The sequence below is a fragment of the Schistocerca piceifrons genome, chromosome 1 (assembly GCF_021461385.2).
Source record: "Schistocerca piceifrons isolate TAMUIC-IGC-003096 chromosome 1, iqSchPice1.1, whole genome shotgun sequence".
Lineage (NCBI taxonomy): Eukaryota > Metazoa > Arthropoda > Insecta > Orthoptera > Acrididae > Schistocerca > Schistocerca piceifrons.
This window is the reverse complement of record NC_060138.1, coordinates 796416708-796436342: the sequence shown is the minus strand read 5'-3', so window position 1 is coordinate 796436342 and position 19635 is coordinate 796416708. Positions and strand designations below refer to the sequence as shown.

General features: G+C 40.7%; 1 protein-coding gene across 1 annotated transcript in view; it reads right to left on the bottom strand.

Moving 5' to 3' along the window:
• Positions 1 to 16281: 16281 nt before the first annotated feature.
• The window catches only part of LOC124713594 (centrosomal protein of 290 kDa-like), a 189970-nt gene continuing 186616 nt past the window's right edge, over positions 16282 to 19635 (bottom strand). The window contains exon 32 of the mRNA XM_047242958.1: positions 16282 to 17273. Within this exon, the coding sequence (XP_047098914.1) occupies positions 17238 to 17273 (36 nt within the window). The 3' untranslated portion in view covers positions 16282 to 17237. The remainder of the gene's footprint in view (positions 17274 to 19635) is intronic.

Below are 19635 nucleotides of genomic sequence, written 5' to 3'. Positions count from 1 at the left end.
TTTGTCACACGACCAGCCTCCACCAATGTGCCGCTGTGGCCAAAGTTACACGCAGCTGCATGGGGCAGTGGGCACGCTAGACTGCCAGTGTGCGGCCAACCGTCGATGCGATGTGTGATCCCTTACATTTCATTCTTTGTGTGTTGCTAAGTTTCTGCAAAATGATCTTTCGGCCATAATGGACTTCAATACGGAAAAATTTATTATAAAAATTAGAGAGAGGCCTGCTTTGTGCGACCTGACATCCCACGAATATGCCGGTAAAATTCTGAAAAAGAGAATGTGAGAGGAAATCACTATGATGTTCGGAGGCAACTGATGTGCAACACCATAGGAACACAATTCGCTGTGTAAGTTCTTTTACGTTTACTTATGTTTTATTAACACAACACGGACATGTATTTCAGTGACCCAACAGGTTAGCCGAGAGCGCTACTGCGCTGCTTCCTGGACTCGCCGGCCCCGGTTCAAATCCGCCCCGTCGCGTGGGATTAGCCGAGCAGTCTAGGCGCTGCAGTCATGGACTGTGCGGCTGGTCCCGGCGGAGGTTCGAGTCCTCCCTCGGGCATGGGTGTGTGTGTTTGTCCTTAGGATAATTTAGGTTAAGCAGTGTGTAAGCTTAGGGACTGATGACCTTAGCAGTGAAGTCCCATAAGATTTCACACACATTTGAACATTTTGAACAAATCCGCCCTGCGGATTAACGACGGAAGCCGGTGTGCTGGCCAGCCTGGATGTGGTTTTTAGGCTGTTTTCCCACATCCCCCTAGATGAATACCGGGCTGGTCCCCACGTCCCGCCTCAGTTACACGCCTCGCAGACATCTGAACACATTCACAGTATTCCATGAATTACACTAGACGCAGACAGTTGAGGTACACTAATTCCGTCCCGGGCCGTATGGGTTGGCGGTAGGAAAGGCATCCGGCCACGCCTTAACATTAACCTTACCACACCCGATTCTAACAATGCCGACCCTGCGAAAGCGCGGGATACAGGCAAAAGCGAAAGAAGAAGAAGAAAAAGAAGAAGAAGACATGTAGTTCAGTGAATGTAATCCAGTTACCATGGCAGAGCATCTTAATGTACAAAGTAATCGTCAAAAACGTTTCGTTAGAGTGAATTGGTTCTATGCCTTCGCATTCGTTGTAGAATATCTTCATGAATTGGAGTATACAATGTATCTAAAAAAACACATTGTTCGCCTCCACAGCGGCAGAATTCCATGCGTGGGGTCAGGGTTCGAATCCTAGCCGGATCAGAGATTTTCTCAGTTCGGGGACTAGGTGTTCTGTTGTCTTCATCACCATTTCATTTCCATCGATATGCAAATCGCCGAAGTTGCGTCAACTTAAAAAAGACTTGCACCAGGCGACCGGTCTACCTGACGGGAGGACCTACCTAGATGCACATTTCATTTCATCTAAAAATTAAACCCATCTCTGTTTCGTACATAGCTGCCTACAGCGAAATCAACGTCTCCATTGAGGAGCCCGTGAATAATCCACTTATTTGGCAATGTCCCGAACGCGCACCTACGAAACGTGTTCCTCGAGAATGACGCTAGTTGAAACTACCTTTTGCGTATCAAGTCGTAGACCAACTTACGGACACACAGTTCTGTGCAACAGCGGAAATGCGTAATGAGCAAGTAAAACGTAAGTCACTCCCGTTTTGTTTATGTCTGAAAAGTGTTTGTCTTCCGGAACCTACATCTACATGGATACTATGCAAATCACACTAAAGTGCCTGGCAGATGGTTCATCGAACCACCTTTGCAATATTTCTTTATTAATCCTTTCTCGAACAGCGCACGGAAAAAACGATCACCGGTATCTTTCCGTGCGAGCTCTAATTATCTTATTTATTATGATGATCGTTTCTCGAAATGTTGGTCGGCGTCAACAAAATATTGTCGCATTCTGAGGAGAAACTTGGTGATTGAAATTTCATGAGAAGATACCGACGCAACGAGAAACGCCTCTATTTTAATGATGTCCACCTCAAATCATGTAACATGTCCGTCAGACTCTCTTCCCTATTTCTCGATATTACAACACAAGCTGCCCTCCTTTGAGCTTTCTCGATGTACTCCGTTAATCCTGTGTGGTAAGGATCGCATATCACGCAGCAGTACTCCAATAAGAGGACGGACAAGCGCAGTCTCTTTAGTATATCTGTTGCATCTTTTAAGTGTTCTGCCAATAAAAAGCAGTCTTGAGTTCGCCTTCCCCGCAACATTTTCTATGTGTTCTTTCCAATTTAAGTTGTCCGTAATTGTAATTCCTAGGTACTTAGGTGAATTTGCTTTCTTTAGATCTGATTGATGCATCGTTTAATCGAAGTTTAACGGATTGCTTTTAGCACTCATGTGGATGACCTCGAACTTTTCATTATTTAGGGACAATTACCAATTGTCACACAAATATCTTATCTAAATCGTTTTGCAATTGGTTTTGATCTTGTGATGACTTTACTAGACGACAAACGACAGCATCATATACAAGCAACCCACGACGGCTACTCAGAATGTCTACTAAGTCATTTATATAAAGAAGTAACAGCAAAGCGCCTACAACACTACTTCGGGAAACGCCATAAATCACTTCTGTTTTATTCGATTACTTTGCGACATTCGCTACTGTGACCTCTCGGACAGGAAATCACAAATCCAGTCGCATAACTGAGACGATATTCCCTAAGCATACAATTTGATTACAAGCCGCTTGTGACACAGTGTCAAAAGCCTTCTGGAAATCTAGAAATAGGGAATTGGTTTGAAATCCCTTGTCAATAGCATTCAACACTTGGTGTGAGTAAAGAGCTAATTGTGTTTCATGAGAACGACGTTTTCTAAATCCGTGTTGGTGTGTCAACAGACCGTTATCTTGAGGTAATTCCTAATGTTCGAACACAATATATGTTCCAAAACCCTACTGCATATTGACGTTAATGATGTGGACGTGTAATTTAGTGGATTAGTCCTATTGCCTTTCTTGAATATTGGTGTGATCTGTGCAGCTTTCCAGTCTTTGGGTACGGATCTTTCGTCGAGCGAGCGGTTGTATTCGATTGTTAAGTACGGAGCTATTAAATCAGTGTATTCTGAAAAGAACCTAATTGGTAACAAGTCTTGACCGAAAGACTTGCTTTTATTAAGTGATTAAGTTGTTTTATTATTCTGAGGATATCTGCTTCGAAGTTACTCATGTTGGGAGCTGTTATTGATTCCATTCTGGAATATTTACTTCGTCTTCTATGGTGAAGTAATTTTGGAAGGTTGTGTTTAGTAACTCTGCTTTAGCAGCACTGTCATCGATAACATTTTCTTTGCTATCGCGCAGCCAGGTTTCAAGACAGTTTCGTTGCGGAAACTATAATAATCATCTCGCACTGAAGTTCACACGAAAATTCGAGCTTCTGCAAAAACCGACAATCTTGGTGATTTTGCGTTCGTTTAAATTTGGGATGCTTTTTTCGGACCTGTTTCGTGTACCATGGCGTATCAAGTCCGTCTTTTGTTAATTTATTTGGTGTAAATCTCTCAATAATTGATGTCAATACTATTTCTTTGAATTCAAGCCAGAACTGGTCTACACTCACACTGCTAATTTGGAAGGAGTGGAGATTGTCTCTCAGGAAAGCGTCAAGGAATTTTTATCTGTTTTTTGAATAGATATATTTTTTGTTTATTTTTTGTAGATTAGCGAGTTATAGCATTCAATCTCACTACGACAACGCTATATTCACTAATCCATGTATCCTTTTTCATGCTCGTTACTAGCTCAGGATTATTTGTTGCTACGAGTGAAGTGTGTTTTCACAACCACTTAATATTTGAGTGGGCTCATGAACTAGCAATTGTATCATCTGTGTTGGGAGGTTGGTAAAAGGATCCAATAATTATTTTATTCTAAGAATGATCTCCCCATACTATTTTACAGGAACTATCTATTTCAGTTTCGCCACAAGATAAAGCATTTCTAACAGTAACAAACATGCAACGTGCAACTATACTTAGCTTATTCTTTCTGAACGCTGTTAGATCCTTCACAAACATTTCGGCGTAGCATATCTCTGGCTTTGGCCATCTTTCAGTGCCAGTGACAATTTGAACATCAGTGCTTTCTATTAGCGCTTGGAGCTCTGGTACTTTACCAACGCAGCTATGACAATTTACAACTGTTATGGTTCCTAGATCTACGTTCTTCCTGTGTTCGACCTGCACCCATTGAGGCTGAAGCCCTTTTTGTGTTTCTCCGAGACTCTCTAACCTAAAAAAGCTGCCCAGTCCACGCTACACAGCCCCTACTACCTGTGTAGCTGCCTCCTGCGTGTAATAGACTCCTGACCAATTTAGCGGAATCCGGAACCCCACCACCCTATGGCGAAAGTCGAAGAGTCTACAGCCTACACGATCACAGAACCGTCTGAGCCTCTGATTCAGATCCTCCACTCGGCTCTATAACAGAGGTCCGCAATCGGTCCTGTCGACTATGCTGCAAATGGTGAGCTGTGCTTTCATCTCGCAAGCAAGACTGGCAGTCTTTACCACTTCTGATATCTTCTCGAAACCAGAGAAAATATCTTCCGATCCAAAGCAACACACATCACTCGTACCGACATGAGCCACAACCTGTAGTTGGCTACACCCTGTGTTCTTCATCCGGAAGAACCTGTTCCACGTCTGGAATGTCTCTACCCAGTATGCACACGGTGTCCACAATGGCTTTTTCCCCCTCCTTGTCAGCCATGTCCCTAAGGCTTATTGGAGAGCAATCACTTACAGAACACTGATTGTTGAAATTTTAGCCTATCGGGACATTTATCATACGATCCCACATCTAACGCAACAAATTTGTAGTCTACATTACAAACAGCCATCAGTACAATAAAGAAGTATTTATTATAGTTAAAGAACATCAATTCACTGCTTGCTGGTTTCACCAGTCACACATGCTTTCCATTAACAACGTCGATATATTTTGGGAAATGCTTTAGTTTCAAAATCTTTTGCTGTTTGCAGTCAATCGTTTTTGGTCGGCTCTGACAAACACTCCTCTTCCAAGATAATCTAGGTTGACAAACATACCCTTCTTGCAATTTCTGTGTTTTTTAACACCCTACACCAATTCGAAAAGCATGATGCAAAGCAACAAGCGAATTTTTCTGAATGAAATTTCTTGGAACATTTTGCTAAAATAACCCATTAATTATTCTAATCATTTTCTTAAAAATAGCGTAGGTCACGCCAATTCCTACCACATAACTTTTCTTATAACGAATTATTGGTGGTTTATTCGGGAACAACATATATCAGGTACACCTGCCTAACTTTTAACACACACTTTAAATGTCAGCGTAGTAACACACTGCTCGTTCATATTCTTAGCCGCATCGTATGGTATGAGTACGAAACATATAGTCAAAGAGCACACACTAACATAAATCACAAGGAAATTCACTATGTCTTCATAACCTGTGCGTCCTTCATGCCACCATTGGAAGGAATTATCAGGAATGTTAATCCAGTCTTCCGTGTTAGGCTCCTTGTAGACTTCGCCACACCATGGCAATTCAAAACATAAGATCCCTTCTTGAATTTGGACGTGGTTGTCCCCGAAGATGATGGCGCGGTTAAATCCAGATAAGACCAAGAGATTCTGCATTGTTTGTACTGGTATCTTGCCTCTTCTTAGTTTTGTCTGGTTTAGCTAGTTTGTCTAATAATGCATTTTTGTACGGAGACCCAGATAACATCACGAATTTTTGTGTCATTTTCTTTTTGTTGTGGATCGACCACATTTTGGCAATGGATAGGCTTACATCTGTTCATGCATCAGTTCTCTGAACTTCATTTGTGTTACGTTCTTGGTTTTTATCCTGGTTACTGCACAAACAAGTCGTCTTTCACTGAGGAGCAGCTTTTGTCCTTGAGCGTCTGTTGACCTCCTTTGCCTTCTTCTGTTGGAAATTCGGCTCTCTCAGTGATTTCTGATGGAGCAAAGTCTTCTGCTGTGAAGACATCCGGATTGAATGGGAATACTCCCGTCCATTCGAAGGGTTTCTCAGCTGTTTGAATTGCGGCTTCTCTAGAAAGTGCAGCTCGAAACAGAATACTCCCATCTGTTTGCCTAACGGGTCTTCCTGCATTATACTGAGTTCATCATAAGAATAAACCTGACGTAAACATTACACCATTATTTTTCCGTGTGTGATTGAATCTCACCGAATTTCGTTTCATGGGGAGCGGAAGGCAAGCTATGTCCAATACAATCAAGTACGAGCATAAGGATACGTTTTATGCTGTATTACACGCATACGGACTGAGCGATAATGACGGACAACTGCTTCACCTATGCATTTAACTTTGACAGCACTGGCCAGCCAGCTGGTCCAACTAACCTGCAATGTTCTGAGCCGTTACAGTTCAGGCGTAAGAAGAGACGAACAGAGAAACAATATTCGAATGTCATTTAATTTTTAAAGAGAATAAAATAATATTCGGCAAAACCTCAGCACTACCGTGAAGGTATTAATTAGTCAGTCGTCTCGTAATCTTTCAGCTCCTTGCTTAACCTAATCCGAGAAATACATTTCAGTTCTGGAATTGACCTCTGCTACGTTGATAACGAGTGGATCAACAACAGAATCCACGAAGCCACCCAAGCGCCGCAGTTTCTCCTCTTCTTTTATGGCGTGCCGTTCTATATCCCACCAGCGTTCGGCAGTGACATGTGAAACAGCTGCATGCGTTAGTTAGTCTTGTTATTTCTCGCGACAAATCCCTTAACTTGGCTCCAGATCATTTCTGTTGGGTCCATACTGTAACAGTACAGTGGCAAACGTAAAAATGCAGCATTGGTATGGTGTGCTCGGTGCTGTGAAAATGATTGTTTTTCATGTTTCTATGACACTTATCACTCTGGTTCGTGTGAGACTACATCTGTGGTATAAAACAATGGACATAGTTCAAATAAAAAGTATTTGGTTTTTCATTTTTGTTCTAAAAATTGTTATGTTTTCTTAAATTAAGCAACCTTTATCAACAATCTTTCACAAAATGTCAATAATTAAGAATTTATATTTGAAATGTAAAACAGAATTTCGCGTGCAGTTCGTACACAGAAACAAGACGATGTACATTATTCATAAAAAATGATAATGAATTTTACAATTACGAGATGTAGGATAAGCTGTATGGAAAGAGTGAGTAATGAAAGAGTATTGGAAAGGGTTGGTGAAATAAGATGTCTGCTGAAAGTTGTAAGAGAAAGGAAAAAGAACTAATTGGGACACTCATTGAGAAGGGAGTGCTTGCTAGCAGATGCTTTGTAAGGATTGGTTTGTGCGAGAAGACTGAGAGGAAGAAGGAGATACAAGATGATAGACGACATAAAGGGAAGAGGAAATTGTGCAGAGCTGAAGAGGATGGCAGAAGACCGGACAGCCTGGAGAACTACCATGTGAAAACCTGCCTTTTGGCAGAACGTTGATGATGATGAGATGTAGGTATTTCAAATCGACCGAAGAAAAAAGGGTGACCAAGGCCAGACTTGAATCAGCGGTCCATGAACTGTGCTAGATATCCATCTGCTACGCTACCAATGTGCGTCTTTGTATCTCAACTATATTAAGTACAGTCCGTCGAAAACATCAAAGCCGATTTTTTCTGTAAATTTATGAAAAACAATTAGAACAGTCTATTTCTCGGCACTTTTGAAACGTGTTCCACCCACGTTTTACTACGGAGCGGCAAGCAGACTCAGCCATAACTACTTCCAAGAGCGTAACAACATCAGTGTACGTGTGCTACGGCTTCTGACCAACCAGCGCGTTTGCGTTTTTTTTACATCAGGTTTATTCTTATGACGGGCAGAGTACAGTAACCGTTACAAGCGGAGGGGCGCAGCCTTTCCCACTATCTTACAGCTTACTCCTAATCGATGCGCCGCACACTTTAAAAAAGTATCACAAATCGCAGTCATTATTCCTTGGTTCCGCTGTTCGTCGTGCCGTGGTTTGTTCCACACAGAACGGTGATTCTTTTGGAAAATAATTTTGATAGTGCTTATTGCGTACGATATACAATTTAAAAATTACGTTATTTGAAACAAAACTTACATTTACCAGCTACAACCAGTAAATCTGGCGGAGCTCTTCAAGATTACTTGTGATGTCGTCACTATAGAACCAAGAATTGAATGTAATTTTTCGTTGTCGGTCAGTGTTACAGCGTAGAGAAAATGCCCTGCGAACTCTTACCAGGCGCTTATTCTCACCCGAACTTGCGCTATGGTATGCGGAAACTCACCCAACATATCACTACTTGTAGTTTCAGTTACAAAGAAAATACTTTATTGTTAATTAAAATACTGTATCATTATTACAAAAGAAATGGCTTAACATTAAAGTTTCCTATACACGAGACAAATGGAGATTAAATAGTAAAAGTGGTTCTGCAGCTACGAAAAAGATTCCATATCCGTATTTTACTCTATTATCATTTCTAAATGTTACCACTCCACCCTCGCATGTGCACAGCAGCGTGTCACCTGAAAACGCTGAGACTCAGGCCTACAAAAAATGAAGTCCCAAGGTGACCGCACCAAGCTAGGGTACCGAGTAAGAAAGGAAGACACAAGACGAAACTGGTACACAACTAATAGATATGCTGCAAAAATCTGCAGAAGCTAAGCAGCAACCGTACACACAAATGATGACAGACGAGGATTCTACGAGAAACCACCGATGATAGCAGTACTGACAAGAGTGTTACATCAACACCACTCAGACATTTCAATGAATCATCTAGCTAACCAATATTGTTTAGTGATGTGACACTTATAGTTTTATTATTGTAAGATTTTACCTTAATGTGACTAGCAGTTTCTGTTCACTTCCTGCTGGCTACAGTGCCCAGCGTTGCCTGGGATGTTTAATATCTGCACACACAAAGTGATTGGCCCCGTGCCTCGTCGATACTCATAGCGAATGCAAACCGCGTGGGGAACTGCAATCGCATTAAATCGAAGGGCATATTTAAACCACTGGGTATCAACGGAATGCGAGGAATGGATACGACTTCACCTGCAGCTTACCCTGTGATGATGGTGGCCTCTATTACATTCGGAAACAGGGTCCTCAGGGCCGCCGCCGGCCGTTGTGACCGAGCGGTTCTAGGCGCTTCAGTCCGGAACCGCGCTGCTGCTACGGTCGCAGGTTCGAATCCTGCCTCGGTTAGGGTTAAGTAGTTCTAAGTCTAGGGGACTGATGACCTCAGATGTTAAGTGCCATAGTGCTTGGAGCCATTTGAGTCCTCAGGGCCAGCCACGTTGGTTGGTTTGATTGGTTGGTTGATTTGTGGTACGAGACCAAACAGCGAGGTCATCGGTCTCATCGGATTAGGGAAGGATGGGGAAGGAAATCGGCGGTGCCCTTTCAAAGCAACCATACCAGCATTTTCCTCAGGCGACTTAGAGAAATCACGGAAAACCTAAATCAGGATGGCCGGACGCGGGGTAGAACTGTCGTCAGCCTTGTTCCCCTGCTTATGTAACAACTGTATATTTCTGTCAAATTCTCGAGCTTTCGCTCGTCCCGCGATCTTGTTGATTGTACTACCTCCAAGAAGAATATTGTCGCTGTAATTTATTCTCGAGATAGGAATTACAGTCACCTTACGACGCTATATTTCGTTTGTTAGGAATTTAATTTTTCATTAATTTTCTTCTTTGTTCCATCTTAATGTAGAAATTTGAAGTAAATTGGTCAAGTACTTTTCGAGATGCTTGGTAACAGCGTTTCTGCTTTACATATATACTGTAAATTTAAAAAATACGCACATCAAAAAAAGTGTTGCATCACCCCAGTTCCCAGAACTCCTGAAGATAGATGTTATCTGTGGATATTGTATCGTAGACACAGTCCCTTTCACTGTTCAGAGATGCCACTAAGCCCGGCCAAAGATGTAAACAACCATGCATGAGCAGCGACTACTACACGGAGAGGAGCCGGCCGCTGTGGCCGAGCGGTTCTAGGCGCTTCAGTCCGGAACCACGCTGCTGCTACGGTCGCAGCTTCGAATCCTGCCTCAGGCATGGATGTGTGTGACGTCCTTAGGTTAGTTAGGTTTAAGTAGTTCTAAGTCTAGATGACAGATGACCTCAGATGTTAAGTTCCATGGTGCTCAGAGCCATTTGAACTATTTTGAACACGGAGGGAGTCCGACAGCCGATCAGTTCCAGTCATTTCACCATGAAGGAGGTACACGGCTCGTGTTGTCTGTAGTTCAACCATGCCTAGACTGTCAATACCGCGGTACGATTGCGTCCGCATTGTTACTTTGTGCCAGGAAGGGCTCTCAACAACGGAAGTGTCCAGGCGTCTCGCAGTGAACCAAAGCGATGTTGTTCGGACATGCAGGATATACAGAGAGACAGGAACTGTCAGTGACATGCCTCGCTCAGGTCGCCCAAGGGCTATTACTGCAGTGGATGACCGCTACCTACGGATTATGGCTCGGGGGAACCCTGACTGCAACGCCACCATGTTGAATAATGCTTTCCGAGGAGCCACACGACGTCGTGTTACGACTCAAACTGTGCGCAATAGGCTGCATGATGCGCAACTTCACTCGCAATGTCCATGGCGAGGTCCATTTTTGCAACCACGGCACCATGCAGTGCGGTACAGATGGGCCCAACAACATGCCAAATGGATCGCTCAGGATTGGCATCATGTTCTCTTCACTGATGAGTGTCGCATATACCTTCAACCAGACAACCGTCGGAGACGTGTTTGGAGGCAACCTGGTCAGGCTGAACGCCTTAGACACACTGTCCAGCGAGTGCAGCAAGGTGGAGGTTCCCTGCTGTTTTGGGGTGGCATTATGTGGGGCCGACGTACACCGCTGGTGGTCATGGAAGGCGCTGTAACAATATGTGAATACCATCCTCTGACCGATAGTGCAACCATATCGGCAGCATATTGGCGAGGCATTCCTCTTCATGGACGACAATTGGCGCCCTCATCGTGCACTTCTTCTGAATGACTTCCTTCAAGATATCGACATCGCTCGACTAGAGTGGCCAGCATGTTTTCCAGAAATGAATCCTATCGGACATGCCTGGGATAGATTGAAAAGGGCTGTTTATGGACGACGTGAGCCACCAACCACTATGAGGGATCTACGCCGAATCGCCATTGGGAAGAGGGACAATCTGGAGCAACAGTGCCTTGATAAACTTGTGGATAGTGTGCCACGACGAATACAGGCGTGCATCAATTGAAGAGGACATGCTACTGGGTATTAGAGGTACCAGTGTCTACAGCAACCTGAACCACCACCTATGAACGTCTCACTGTATGGTGGTACAACATGCAATGTGTGGTCTTCATGAGCAATAAAAAGGGCGGAAATGATATTTATGTTGATCTCTATTCCAATTTTTTGTACAGGTTCCAGAACTCTCAGAACCGAGGTGATGCAAAACATTTTTTTTATGCGTGTATATAGGCTTTGTCAGCCCAAATGTTCATTTAGGGTGTCGTGTAGAAATCTGAAATAAATCGACCAAGAAATCTGGGATATTTTTGGAATACACATACATGTACGTTTCAAGTCACATTACGAAACCTAACATAGACAGTGATCTTCCTCTTGTGTTGAAGGTAAAGTGTGCATAATTGCAACAGGTCGGAATAAAACATAGATACATAGCCACATTGTGTGTCTACACCTCTTATGCTGTCTTCAGTTTTCTTCAATATGTCATCAAATCCTTTTATAGGTACTGTAGGCCTTTGGATAGGACAGAGGTTTCCCACCTCCGGAAAGGCAACTCACTCACCCTTCACAACCTTTCACACATCCGTCCACATCAAACCCACCAACAAGCAACAGTACCTCCAATATGACAGCTGCCACCCATTCCACATCAAACGGTCCCTTCCCTACAGCCTATGTCTTCGTGGCAAACGAATCTGCTCCAGTCCAGAATCCCTGAACCATTACACCAACAACCTGAAAACAGCTTTCGCATCCCGCAACTACCCTCCCGACCTGGTACAGAAGCAAATAACCAGAGCCACTTCCTCATCTCCTCAAACCCAGAACCTCCCACAGAAGAACCCCAAAAGTGCCCCACTTGCGACAGGATACTTTCCGGGACTGGATCAGACTCTGAATGTGGCTCTCCAGCAGGGATACGACTTCCTAAAATCCTGCCCTGAAATGAGATCCATCTTTCATGAAATCCTCCCCACTCCACCAAGAGTGTCTTTCCGCCGTCCACCTAACCTTCGTAACCTCTTAGTTCATCCCTATGAAATCCCCAAACCACCTTCCCTACCCTCTGGCTCCTACCCTTGTAACCACCCCCGGTGTAAAAACTGTTCCATGCACCCTCCAACCACCACCTACTCCAGTTCTGTAACCCGGAAGGTGTACACGATCAAAGGCAGAGCCACGTGTGAAAGCACCCACGTGATTTACCAACTGACCTGCCTACACTGTAAAGTTTGCTATGTGGGAATGACCAGCAACAAACTGTCCATTCGCAAGAATGGACACAGGCAGACAGTGTTTGTTGGTAATGAGGATCACCCTGTGGCTAAACATGCCTTGGTGCACGGCCAGCACATCTTGGCACAGTGTTACACCGTCCGGGTTATCTGGATACTTCCCACTAACACCAACCTGTCAGAACTCCGGAGATGGGAACTTGCCCTTCATTATATCCTCTCTTCTCGTTATCCGCCAGACCTCAATCTCCGCTAATTTCAACTTGCCGCCGCTCATACCTCACCTGTCTTTCAACAACATCTTTGCCTCTGTACTTCCGCCTCGACTGACATCTCTGCCCAAGCTCTTTGCCTTTACAAATGTCTGCTTGTGTGTGTGGATGGATATGTGTGTGTGTGCGAGTGTATACCTGTCCTTTTTTCCCCCTAAGGTAAGTCTTTCCGCTCCCGGGATTGGAATGACTCCTTACCCTCTCCCTTAAAACCCACATCCTTTCGTCTTTCCCTCTCCTTCCCTCTTTCCTGATGAGGCAACAGTTTGTCGTGAAAGCTTGAATTTTGTGTGTATGTTTGTGTTTGTCTGTGTGCCTATCGACCTGCCAGCACTTACATTCGGTAAGTCACATCATCTGTGTTTTTAGATATAAATAATGATAAAGATGGACAATTATATTGAGCAGTGATAATGACTACAGGCCTATATAATGATTATGCCATTTGTGAAGGAAAATGTATCAGCGGTCAGGGGGTTAACAATGAAGTGCAACACTGAAAACATTATTCCTTTCGACATGTGTGCTCCAATACCCACTCTTTGAACAATGAATAATGTTATTTTCCCCAGTTTGGCAAAACACTGTGGCCTGCTGCATAAAGAAGTTCATAACTGCCTGACACACATCCTTTTCCATGAGGCATTGTCAAGTCTTCACAACCTTTTTTAAGGGACCAAAGGTATGATAATCACATGGGGAGAGATCAGGACTACAGGATGGGTGCTCGAGTGTCTCCCAGTTGAGCTGGCATGACTTCTGTCTTGACATTTGTGATGTGGGGATGTGCATTATCATGAATCAGCAGCATCCCTTGTCACACCATTCCACAACGGCAGTTTTCGACAGACATGCTGTTCCATTCATAATCTTCATTATCTAATGGATGTCTACTGGTGTTTGCCCTTTGGCACCCAAGAAAAGAATAATAGCATGTTGGTCCTGCTTGGACACATTCAGTAAAACTGTTGCTGTAGTTCACATTTCTGCATTTACCACACACACGTTGGAAAGAAACAAATGCCCCACTAAACCCCTGCCTTCATGGTGGTACTTATACACCCAAATCGGAGTCACATTATGTTGCATATACACTGTAGCAACAATCTCAAATGGAAACTTTTGATCTTTCTGTTTCACTACATGGCAATTAGGTTGTGCACAATTTTTTTAGGTGATAGTGGCGGTCCAGACTCATCCCTCCCTTTGGCTGCATCCTTGGATGGGCAATAAGTTAGATGTTATGACTGTCTTTGCTTTAGTTGTTTGTGGATGACCTTGTCATTATCTTTTTCCAACACTTTCCACTATTTTCTTGCTAGTCCACAACTATAAATTTACACCCTCAATGATACTGAAAATAACTACTTGTAACACAGCAAGCTGTAACTATCGTATTTGTTATTGTACCACTACTGATACCTAAAAATTTTTTTCTTTATTTTGCTCTAGTTTCATAAATAGCACATATACGACAGTTACACAATAGCTACTTTCTTATTCAAGCACATATGCATAAAGTTATGATACTCACAAAGTAATTTCACATTTACTGATGATAACAGCCTAATTAATTTACGTGGAAACAATTTTCATAAAAAGATGTCCATAGTTTAAGATTTGTAAAGAACACTTTGAGTGGAAATTCCTTATGAGCAAATGGGTGTTTAGTGCTGAAGTGATGTACCTCATTTGAAAGACCTCAATCTTCTTTTCTCAGAACACATTTTATGAATTGAAAAAAAATCTTGTTTTAAAAATTATTAGTAACCTCAGTTCGCATGTTCCAGAACATTGGACTCTTAAGTAACAACTATTTCCAAATTTCAGGTATCATAGTTCTGTAGCCCTTTTTCTGATTAAAAAAATTCCCCCTGTCTCTGGGGGAACTCATTAGTTTGAAAATTATTCAATCCAGAAAATTTCATTTTTTCCATTTTTGGCAGATGCTGTGAATCTCTTTGGAAGTATAAATAATATCCATAAAACAGGGTAATTTTGCCTTTTTTCTGATCATCCAAGTCATAGTTAAGCAGACTTGATGTTTTGCTTATTACAATTTTGTGTTGTCTAATTTTGCTGTCTTTCATGTTATAAATTAAAATATAACAGTATATTTCATGTTCATATATACAAAGTGCACAGTGACTAAATAACTGAAAACTCACTTCATGTTATCTGCGAGTCAGAACATGACAAGGTAAGTGCAGTGTAAAAATGTTGCCCCTGGCAACATTTGCAGTGTAAGCGCTGACCTGTGGTATAAAGGCTGCTAAAGGTATTAATTGTAAGCTAGTCATCGATATTTGACTTATGTTAATAAATGTGAAAAGATCACAACTTCTACACTGTTGTATTCATCAATTAACTAAACTGGTCATTAAACCAGATTATAGCAAGAAGCAACATACTGAAGAGTGGAAGCTATCGAGAACAGAAAATCCAGGTCATTAAACTTACATACTGTTCCTTCATCCTAAGGCTGACTATTTTTTTGTTCTTCCAATGACTACTCAAGCCACAGACTTAAGCCAACCAAACAGCTTAAACAATTCATTATCTTTACTTGCACTACAGGGGCACTAGATTTTTGTGTGGTGAAATACCGGAATGATCCCCTAACTATTTAACCACTGTAAAAGGATTTCTGAGTTTTATACCTCAAAAATTGTTTAAATGATACTAAATCATGTCTCCTGAAATTGTTTCACTGTGGAAGACTCTGCTACAGTTCATACAAAAATAAAGTTATTGTGGAATCAAAACTTAATTATGATCACTTAGTAGGGATAAGAACCACTGGACTTGCTGGTGTACTAGAATTATACTGCTTATATGAAAGAAATGACCTATCGCCTATCAACTGTATATCAAAGAATGCCTGTAGGTGCATATAATGTGAATACTGTGGATGCAGTGAACATCTCTTCCCAAGAATATTTCCCCTCACACAAATCTTCCTAATGACCAAAAAAGTACAATAAAAACAATTTAGTTTTATAGGGTGACACAGACTACTCATGACAGGAATAGGAAGGGAAGAAAGGAATACTGGCACATTATACGTCTTCCATCACACATTTCATAGTGGCTTACAGAGTTCATATTTAGGTCTAGATGTAAATCTGTGAGTCATGTGAAGCTGAATAACTCTTGAAGATAATTTTAAAGCAATGCATTTTTGAATATTCTTAGTGCCATTATAATTATAGCCAATATCATACAATTTAATTAATTTATTTTTGGTATTTGCAAGTGAACATATCGTCTACCTTCAAATCCCACGACCATTAAACAACATAAATATTTTGGTGCATTTCAACACATTTTTAATCTCAAAAGAGAATGGATTACATTAAGGCACACAACAATTCTTGCAAAGTATAAACTAAATTATGATAGCAAATAATAAAACATCAATCAAATCCAAAATCTTAAATAAAGGGAAATGCTAAGAACATAAATATGAACAAATATGCACAAGTCTTCCTATATTAAAAAAAATATTGTTTATGCAGACACACAGTATTCTGTACTTTTTTATATTAAAAGTTAGCAACACAACCCTGTTTTACCACTTTAATTCATTCTCCTTTTTTGCAAGTAGGTTAAATTTATTGTTACAACCATATTCAATTGTATTTGTTTGTGTGCCTTTTAATTTTCTAAATGTTGGGACCTGACTGACAACCAAATTATTAGAAATAAAATAGGCAGCAATAGTCATAGGTTTAATTAAAACAAAATCTTTAATTTTCTTGTACTGAAAGGACAAAGAAGTGTTCAAAAGTATCTTCTTAGTAAATAAATACAGAAACAGACAGAACTACACACACATATCATCTGAAAAATAAATTAGGGTACACTCTTGTTTACAAGTATACATATATGTTAACAGCACACAGGACACGAATGCACAAGTCCCAAAATAATTACATGGTTTACCAGACAATTCACAATCTTTTCCAAGTTTATGCATGTAATATTTACTGTTGCAAATATAGGCACCTGTGAAACAGCCATCTGAATAATGAGTAAATTAAACACTCTGATAAGTACCACTCTATTAATACATGAAAACATCATAAAAAACAGAAGTCAAATTACTAAATTAATACCTCTGCTGAGAATAAGAGACAGTACACCATTGCACAAAGGTAAGTGATGAATGTTACATTGCTGTTATAAACTCTGGGCTTTCAGAGGCATGAGCAAAATATAGTTAAAAAATTTGTTTTCCAAGTGTAATGTGCAGTCACATATGTTACTGCAAGCACAGTATGGAGATTTTGTAAAAATAGAACAGGCTTCATTACAGTACTTCATACAGAGGAACCTCCAGAATATCAAGGACATGTGATACATGTGTTTCTTCCCTCTAACATGCTGAATGCAAGCTGAACTGTGTTTTGCCGACAGTTTTGAATTACTCATGTTTTATTACCTAGCTGAAAGAGCTAGTTTCACTTTTTCCTCCTGAAATGGAAAATAACAGGACAGCATATTCACTTGGTAAATGCATATTAACACAGTTACATTAACAGAATAGATAAAACTACTTATGCACCATTGAACATAGTCTTCTTACTTATGAAAGACTTAAAATCAAAATCAACAATTAATTTCCAACCAGCGGTGTTTCATAAAAAAAATAAATAAATAAATAAAAAAAAGGCCAGTTTGCAAAATTAATCTGAGAAATAACCTCTGCAGCTTATCTCCTATGAATGGAACTTATTCAGATGTATTTCTGATGATGGCTTCTATTGTTCAGCATAAATGGCAATGATAAAACGCAATGATACTTTAGCAATTGCTAGGAACATGACAAAAGCAACTAAAAGGTAAGAAAGTATAGCTGGACATGCAAAATTCAGAATATGATGAAGACTAAGGTCACACCACTGAATATACGATAGAAACAGAAAAATGAATGTTTTCATTCTTATCACTATTTTGGAATATATTAAGAGTTTACAATGCCATCATGGAACCACTAAATGAAATCGAATTCCAAGTATGACTGTTGGCACTAACAGAAGCCACCTTCTAAAACAACATACCAGTTGTTATTACTAACTTCACTCAAATATATCTCATTCTCAAAAAAGGCTCCAAAAAATTCACAAAATGGAAAAGTGACCACTACCAAAAAGAGTATAGTGTTTATTGATGATGTCATAATCACTGAACAGAATGTGAAATGAGCAATTATTTTTCATACCTAGGCAACAAAATGTGGAAACATATCTCACAGTTCCTTTCTATTATGAAGATGACTTCTATATTATGATGAATGATCTATTCTTGAAACATTAAAATTAGAGCACAAGTGTGTGGCTGATCCAAGTGGTCTTCAGGTGACTGTGGTGTGCAGGAGAGAGCAAACAAACTTTGTAGAGCTTGGTGGAAGTTGCCTGAAATGACCAATACTAGTTACCTAATGAGACAGATACACACAGAGCATGTATGGCTGCATGGATGTCACTCACATGGGAATAGGCTGCATAGTTGCAGTGGGCACAGACCTGATGTTGCTCCATTACTTGCCAATACACCTTGCACTGTGTTGTGACATAGCAAAAGCCGCCAGCTGTGTGGAGTCTATGCACATGGAAATTGAGTGGTGGAGAATGAGTGCTCCTCATTCATCTTCAGCACATGGATGCAGTGTTCTATTACGAACGGCATCTTTCTACTTCTTATGTGTCTTAACCATCAACAAGCTCAGAACCAAATGTAATCTATATAAACAAAAATCAATTGCCATTTGTATGAAAGACCACCACTCGAGAATGGCATGAGTGATATGGCTGATTGTTGTGCCCATAATTGTCAGGACAAGGTTTGTATGAAAGAAAATTTTTCAATATCTACAGGAATATCAGAGATTTTGATGGTATTTTTGTATGAAAATCTCAATGAAATAAATGTGATGGTCAGTTTGACAGTTCTGCTGTCTCATGTTTCCATAACAACAACAAATTCTGCATTGAATATTGATATTCTGCAAAACAGAATACAATATTTCAGTGTATTATTGGTGGTGATCATATCTTTGGTGTGTTGCCAAGATTGAACTCATGTCAGTTTGTTATAATTTGGTGTGCTGCAAATGTTCAACTGATTTCAGTTCATTGTTTACTTCTTTAGAAAAAATGCCACTACTGAGGCATTAAAATATTGGTTGGCATATGTGCAACACAAGCCAACAACATGACCATCGAATCAATGAGACTGACAAATTGGACAGAGTTTGGAGGCAAATTGAATAAGAATTTCTCAAGCTCAGTCCATTTTGACTCTGGGACAATGGATAAAATCGAGTTCAGTTCACTTGGTTGGGGCTTATGCACAAAATAATTTGGAACATTGGCACAACAGATGGCCAAATGTACCAATCCGAACTGAATGTTTGGCTTCAGATACAATCCAATAGTAGATTACACTGTGTATGTATTGGTCGACTTCAGGACAATGAACATTATTTGGCAACATTGTCATGCTTCAAGGTATTGACATGAACCATCAGGATTATGTTGTGTGAATGGAAAGATCAAATTACCACAATTGACACTGCCACCAAAGGCACTGACATCTTGCTTTCAAGCCAAGAACCTTGATTGAAGCATTTCTTATAGAATACAATAAATCACAACAGTTCCTTCCAAATGACATAATTTGAGGGGAATATTATCCAAGAATGAGGTTTTAACCCAACTTTTAAGGTAAATTCTTTGTCGACTGCATCACACGTCATATACACAAGCACATCAATGATTCACCAAGACTCGTAAACCTTTTCCCAATCAAGGTTCCATTTTCAATAACAATAAAT